Source organism: Aphis gossypii, chromosome 2 (assembly GCF_020184175.1).
Source record: "Aphis gossypii isolate Hap1 chromosome 2, ASM2018417v2, whole genome shotgun sequence".
NCBI lineage: Eukaryota > Metazoa > Arthropoda > Insecta > Hemiptera > Aphididae > Aphis > Aphis gossypii.
Genome location: NC_065531.1, coordinates 37,683,713 through 37,692,328, shown reverse-complemented (window position 1 = coordinate 37,692,328; position 8,616 = coordinate 37,683,713). Strand labels below are relative to the sequence as shown.

At 27.8% G+C, this 8,616-nt stretch overlaps 1 protein-coding gene across 2 annotated transcripts in view; it reads right to left on the bottom strand.

Moving 5' to 3' along the window:
* Nucleotides 1–3,184: 3,184 nt before the first annotated feature.
* LOC114122414 (uncharacterized) overlaps nucleotides 3,185–8,616 on the bottom strand; it is a 29,519-nt gene continuing 24,087 nt past the window's right edge. Inside the window, exon 2 of one of the 2 annotated variants that reach the window (XM_050200534.1) lies at nucleotides 3,185–5,873. In XM_050200534.1, the coding sequence (XP_050056491.1) occupies nucleotides 5,217–5,873 (657 nt within the window). In that variant the 3' untranslated portion in view covers nucleotides 3,185–5,216. The remainder of the gene's footprint in view (nucleotides 5,874–8,616) is intronic. The other variant, XM_027985069.2, reaches the window with a different exon arrangement.

Sequence of the window (8,616 nt, the reverse complement as noted above, 5' to 3'; positions counted from 1 at the left end):
TAAATTTTTTGATTATAAAAGTATTACAATCACAATAATTTGGGAAATTCGCTTTTATGGAAAAATAATAGTAAAAATTAAATTGATTGTTCGTAATTATGATCTTTGCTGGTGTAAAAATATAAATTTTTAACACTATAATCGTTTTATATCCACAAATTTATTTAAAATTTAGTTCTCATATAAAGTTACTACTTACTTTTATAGTAATAGAGCTCAATATCACATAAAAATATATAATCCATTTTCGTATTTATTTATTTATTTATTTATTTTGTAAAGATAGACCAAAAAGATATGATTTTAAACAAATTACAAATTAAGAATATTTTTTTAAATTTTAATAGACGGATAATGTATTGGTAATGACGTGTGTGTAATTTGTATGTATTACATTTTTGTATTTGAAAAATGTTTTGATTTTTAATTGAAGGTAGATAGAAAGTAAGAACTTGTTGGTACATGGCTCGGATTGATCATAAGTGAAATACATTGTTATATTAATTCCTTAAGCTTAAAAATTAAATGAATTTCCTCAATTTTTTTTACTGGAATCAAAAAAAAAAAATTTATCCTAAAACCAAATACCTACATTTTTAAGAGCATTTGAAACTCAAATAAATTGTAATAATATTAAGAAACGTATAATGACGATTAATTCATAAACTATTTTTGTTGTTATATTAATAAAAAAAAAAAATAATAATAATAATAATGACAGTAGAAGCGTATTACATTATTACTTGAATTATATTTTATCGTTACAAAATTAAATTTTAAGAATAATACTTATTTATGTATACCTACATTTCAATTATTTGAGTTTGTTTTCTATGAATTTTGAAATAAATATTTTTCTTCGTAAAAAAGTAAGAAAAATTACAAAAAATACAAGAATAAGTTATTCAAATAATAATTTTAAATAGGTATAGATATCAAAAATAAATATATATTATACACACTTCTTTTTATAGATATTTTAAATTTAAATATTGAAAAAATCTGTTATTTTAATAATAAATTTAAAAATGTGCTTACACATGTTGTTATTTAGCTGTTATCTAAAATTTATTAATGTAAAGCCTTGATTTTTTGTTTTTGTCGTTATATAATATACTATCATTTTAATAAATATTGAAACCTTCTAAAATATACAATATATATATTTATAAATTGTTATAATACTAATTTTATTGGCTGATTGTACAATATATCTCCACATCCATTATGCGGTGTGTGCGTCATTGACTTATAAGTTAATAATTATAATATAGGTAGTATTACAAACTATAATAATATAATAAAATAAATTACGTGAAATTTTTTTTTTCAACTTCATTGTTAATAATGTTACTAATTGAAAAAAAATAGAACCTCATTTAAATAAATTATAAAAAACTATCATTAGAAATAAAGGCTGAAACACCGTCTCAGGTCAGAATAATATTTTTATGCAATGGCTATTATTGAATTAACACTTAATACAATATACATTTAAGTTATTAGATATATTCGATTATTATTTTTTTATGTTGAATAGCAGAGTGACTTCATCGATTTATTTTAGTATTATTATTTAAATAATATTTATGATAGATGAATTGATGATGAAAATGATTTACAAAGTTTGTTTATTCTTACTTATAAAGTCATAAATTATATAACTGTGTACATAATGTAATTTATATACTCTATATGTTGTTTTTCAATTATGGATAATGATTGCAAGATTAGTAGGTATCTAGTTGACAATATTATACAATATAATATGTGCAATCTTATAACTTCCAAATATGGAGTAACAGTGACGTGTTAGGTATTGTAAGTATTACCTAAACTCATGTTATAATAACTCATAAATTATAATCATTAGTATTTATTCAGCTACAACTATTTTTTACAATTTAAACATTTTAAACTCTATTAAAAGTAATTACTTGATTAAAGAAATATATGTATTTAAAAATGTGATATGTATAAACTGTTAATATAATATATTATTATGTTTTACCTACATGATTTGTTATTAACTTATATACAAGTCGTACACATGTATTACTTTAACAATAATTTATAAATGTTTTTAATATTTAGTCTTACTTGATTTCAAACGTAATTATTAGTAATAATGCTTTATTATTTATAACTTTTGAAATACTTTTAAAGAACATCTACTGTATCAAAAATTTCTAAATATTTGTATAAAATACCTTAACTAATTTCGTCCCGAGTAAACTATATCTATAATTATATACTATTGCATAATAACTGTCAAGTGATTACAAAAAATTAAAAGAAATGGTGCAAAACATAATAATTTTACAAAATTCAAGCACAAATTGAGTTTGAAACTTCAATAGTATATTATATTTAGTTTTTTATTTGTAGAATAATTCTAAATAAGAAAGATTTGCCCTTACATTTTTACTCTAATATTTTAATTTGTATCCAGTTAAAATCTTACTTTAAAATACGCTTAAAGATTTAAGTTATTTTTCTATTTAATATTGTAAGCCATAATTTGTTTTATAAAACTACTAATTTTTTCAATATCCTTGCAAACAATACATAATAATTTCAGAAATATTATCAATTTATGTATGATTTTATGGTACATTTTCAAAGTCTGAAATACATAATCATAGATAAATTTACCTACTATTTATTGAATTACTAACCTACATTTTTGAATGTAGTATTAAATATTTATTGTACATGAATTTATTTCATTTATTTAAATAATAATTATAAAATTTCGTATATAATAATAACATTTAAACTTCAGATATTTGAAGATTTTTTTAATATTGTTGTAAAATGCTAATGCTTTATTTTTATGGATTTATTTTTAATAACATATAATATTCTACTGGGATTTAATTAAAATATTTAAGCATTTTAAGAAATACATTAATTAGGCAAACGTTTATCGGTTAATACATTTTTAATACAAATTAAAATCTAACTTAAAATTATATTAGTATTACCTATTTAATTTTAGACATTTCAAAACTAAATTTTTTGCACATAGTAAAATAGTTGAAAAAATATACGTATGTATATATTTTTGTACATTATTTCTACATACATTCGTGTCTTGAATCTTAGACATCCAATTTGACTTAAAATAGTCATAGTTAAAAATAGTTAATAAAACACGAGTATCAGTTTATAAATATTTTTTTATTATATTTAGCCTGCGATTTAGATAATAGATGATTTGTTTATTTTCAATTTATATTGATTAAAAACAAAAGTTATTATAATCGCTTATAACATAATTTATTGAACTTCATTAAAATGCAAATTTTGAACGTCAGCCATAGAACATAAAATATACAAATATCTTAAATTAATAACATATGAAACATTTTGAAGACAACTTTTTGTACAAGTATTCAAACGTTACAAATAACGTTTATCTTTGGTTCATATGTACACAAGAAAGTTATGTTTTACATTAATAGGTAACCAAAAATAGAGCTTAAGTATCACACTGATTAAAGCATTAAGTATAATATAATAATGTATACAAATATATAAATTTTAGTATGTTTAAGTATAAATATAAATTTTTTCTAACGTTATAAGCATCTTTGCAATAATAATAATACATTATTGTTTTGAATAAAAGATTGCACCTACATTGGACGGCTTTATGTCGTTATACAGGTATATTAAGAGTATACAATAAATATAGTTACTTATAATATTATTAAGAATTAAAAATCAATGATTTTGGCTCGAATAAGAATAAGCTTATAGGTACCTTACAATTATTGGACATTTAAATAATATTACCATTGAGTTATATTTTAACCACCATCGTTAAAATTTAATAATAACTATGATTACATGAGTTCAATATTTTATATAAATACAAAATTACATACGATTTCATAATAAAATATTTTGTGAACACAATAGTTTAACGTGCTTAAATAGTTAAATGTATACGCAAACAGTTAGCGCAACAGAATCAAACAAAAATATGCAATATAAGTAATAATATTCATGTTCCAAATATATTATTCTAATATTATATTTATATAATATTATATGAAATCATATATTCGTATAAATTATATTAAAATATAATTGTACACTTTATCGTTGAAAATTAAGTATAATATTATTTATTACATTGTATATGTATGCTGCATGTATAACTTTATAAATAATAGTAAACTATATAAATTACAAACGTGGACGATTTCAACGATTTTAACAATAATAGTGGACAAAATAAAACAACAAAAATTGTAATACTATAAATAATAAAACTACCCTCTGTGTGACATGTTGTCGCCAAGGGGTGGTGGCGCGTTAGGAACTCCGAATCATCCAAAGCCGATAATATAATATAATACATTTTATATAGTGATGTATTAAAACAATAAGTCCAACATTTTCAAACGGACTAAACGAATCGTCTTTGAAATCGTCATACGATTTAACATGGGTTAAACACGTTTAAATAAAATATTTCGGAAAGAATCATATTGAAACATAGCGACCAATTTAAACTAATCATATTCACGAATAAAATCATTTTTTCTATTTAAAATGCACCAACATAGGTACTTACTATATTTCATTAATTCGTTTAATCGATTTCTGTCCTCTGATTTTACGCAGCAATAATAATTACAATACAAATATTTGTTTAGTATGGTAAACATCGCTATTTTCAATATTATAATACGATATTCAAACGTGTGTATGATAATATAATAAGGATTTAGGGCTAGGATTTTAATGCATTGTAATATTTTTCAATTGTTTTAAATAGTAGCTGCATGAATGGAAAATGTATTTTAGGCGTTACTGATTAAATACTAAATCAAGTATACTTTGTAGTTTGTACTAATTTGTATGATAAAAAAGTCATTATTGTGCATCGAATTTTCATTGTATGACTTTTTAAATTGTAATAAATACATTTTTAAACGCATCGTATAAGAACAGTGTATTGTTGAGATTTTTAAAGCATTTTTCCATTAAGTTTTTAGGATATTTTTTGCGATTCCTAGGGCTTTAAAATTCCAGCCCCCATGATAATATTATTATGTATTAGTTTTCGAGCGGCACGATACGATTCATTTGGTAGTTTTAAGTGTGTCGCGCCAAAATCACACTTCTTTGCAGTTGTTCGCTGCAGTCTTCCGGGCTGGCCGCAGTCTGTCCAAGAGACCCGAGACGGCCGGCCACCGCGGTCACCCGTACGTGGGGTCGACGGTGAGCGACATGCGTTGTCCGCGGTCCACCCAATTCTTCAGCCGGCCCCGCAGCTCTTCCAGGGACTTGGACTTGGCCTTGTTGATGCGCTTGTATTTGACGTCCTTCGGTTTGGTCACCGACCGATGGTTGCTCATCACCCGGTTGTACGTGGTCGCGGTCTCGTTCTCGGCACCTCGGCCGTCCGTCTCCCGTCCGTCTTCCGCCGGCAGACGACCGTCCGCCGAACAGTCCGACGCCGACGCCACCGATGCCCGTCGACGGTCCGACCGCGGATGCGACGACTGTTCGGACGCGTCTTCCTGGCTGTTGCCCGACTCGTCCTCCTCCATGATCACCGCACTGTCACTGTCGTCCACGTTGCCGTCGTCGGACGTGGGACCTCCACCTCCGACGCCTCCGCTACCACCAATACAGCATCCTGGCACCGATGCGGTCACGCCGAAGTCGGCAAGTCTTGAGTGCAGGCACCTGATGACGTGCTGTTGCCGCTCGATGATCGCCTCGCGTTGGTCCAGCAGCTCGCTGATGGCCCGCTGCTTGCGGCTCAACCGAGACTCGAACAACAGCAGGTCCGATGTCAGCGACTCCAGTCGGGACCCGTACTCCGAACTCATCCGGGCCAGCCGTTCTTCCTAAAACCAACAACGGGAAAATTTAATTTTGAGAAAAATAAAATTTCACTATCCGACTTGTTACATTATTGTGTACCCCCATTCCTCGAAGAACGTTACTGCGAGGAATAAGGAATATTTCGAAGAACTTACCCTCCCGATTTTGGCATATTTCTTCGAAAGGACGATTTATTATAGGTACCTATTGTGTTACCTATACGACGATAAAGATATATAGCTAAAATTGGGAAACTACATCTCATTTCTCGTTAACTTAATATCTAATGAACTTGACGTCTGACATTTAAATGCACACATTACTTTAATTAAATTTGAATGATATATTATTTATTTTTGGAACCATCAAACAATATTTTTATGTTTTATTTTCGAATAGTATATAACTAAATAAGTTAAATTAAATATTAAAATATCATAGGAACGATATTGTGTATAAAAATTATAATTTTTCGATTAATTTCTTGAAAATTGCTACGCATGTGCAGTAAATGTTCTATTAATCCATGGCAAATCGGGGTTAGTAATGTGGATTTTAGAAGTTACCAAACCACAGTGAAATAATACGTTAAACGATTTACCGGTCTCACAGCGTCGTATCGTGATCGTTAAACTTGCGAGTGAAAAGTAAATATAAAAAATATTGTAAATTGAGTTTTCGCAGAGCCATTAAAATGGTGTAATAATTCTAACGTGTAATGTGTTTAATGTTTTTTATACTATGGGTATAATATTATATCGATCATCAGCGAAACTTCTCTAAACACATATTATTTGTTTTACGACCACGTATTTCAAATTATAACTCTCTGATGGCGACGAAATAATCACTATTTTCCTATACTAAACTCGTATAATGTTTGGTATTTATCAATAGTAATAGTTATACCTATATCATTCCGTTGCTGTTACGTGACCCGTTCAAGAAGGTTGTTTAGGTGCAGCATTAAGGAAATCGTTATCATTACGCGGCTTGTATATTTTATTTGAGTAAGAATACGTTTTGTTGTTTTGAGAGAATCTTCTTTTTATTCTATAATATATGTTAGTGTATGCTCCTGACTCGTCCGCTCGTTATGTAAGGACATATTATTTCGCAAAAAAAAAAAAAAGGTAATAATAATAAATAATACCTTAGGTATTGTTTAAAACATGTTAGAAAACAGGAAACCCACGGAACATTTTAAAAGTAAATCAAGTCGATTTGTGATCGAATCCAAGTTAGGTAATGTGCGTAATAAACGAGATTATAAACGATCGCATAAGGCTATGATGAAATGGAAAAAAATTAAATTAACGAGATAAGAGAAAACTAATGTGTACGTCATCCCCACCAAATGAAGATAGATCGGAAGTGGAAAAATAATTGACGGAAACAACATCAATTGTAATAACATATTACTATGAAATAAGGCAATTCATTGCTCAGACCTATACTGCTATTGCAGTCGGATCGACACGATAATTAGTATTACTATTATTACTACGGTTATTAACAACTAAAGATTTCCCGTTAGTTCCTCAATTGATTTCAGTGGTTATTTGAAGATTTTTTTTTACGTCTACCGGAAAAAGCGCGAGGTAACGAATCCGAATTACGTTTTGAAGTTTATTTTTTTGTTGTTTTCTTCTTCATTTTATTTTGTTCCTAGGTAGTTGAGTGCGGAGTTTTAACGGTACACCGTCGATATCGCAGTTGGCCGCCGTTTCGGTCCATATAATACTTGATGTTTACGTCCTACACTTACAACTGTGGTACCTACATAGGTATATAGATAAAAATAGTTTTTTATAATACAAAAAGGTAATTCGAGTTTGGCAGATTCGTATATTATAAAAAACGTAATTACGCCTAATAATAATAATAATAATAACAACAAATGATAATATAATATGCATAAAATAGTACCGTTGCATATTAGGATGATAAATGATCATATAATTTTTCTTTTCAAAATTATGTGTACCTATGAGTGATTATTTTCCTAACTAATATTACTGATCATTACAACTAGTTGTATTACCAACCATAATAACGAATATTCTATCTGTTATGGCTATAATAATATTATAATTATAATTAATTATATTCAGAGGTGGGTAAAAATTAAAAAAAATTGTATGAAAATTATGTTTTTATTAAGCACAAGAGCATTAACAAAACCAACAGTTAAGCTGCGTTCGTTGTTGAACCCTAATATTATACTTATAAAATTATAATATAATGATACAATCAATCACTAATAACAATAACGATATTATTATCAATCAATAATATTAATATTATTAATGCAAGTTGATAATAATAGCAGAGTAAATACACCTTCAAGCGGCGTTTATCCTCATATTTTAATAGACGACCTCGGCAGTGGGCACGATTTTTTACACGACTTGAGAGTTGTTGGTATGATAATAATAATGTGGCGACCGCCTTGAACTTGTCGCGGTGCAGGTTAAACGCTCGCGCTCGGCGTGGTGATGGCGCATTTCACTCGACGGACCGCTGAACAGTGGTCCGTAAAGTGATTGGTGATTAGTATGACAGCGGTGTGCCAAAAAAATAATAATAATGGTAACATTTATAGTCTTAAATAAATATTTTGTTCAATTATAGTTCATAATAAAATAAGGTCGTGGTGAAACTTTGAAATACGTGGATGTGGCTTGATGTTATTATTATTATTTTTTTTTTTTACTTGCTTTAAATAAATAATAAATACCTATTCAATATGGATCTAAATAATTA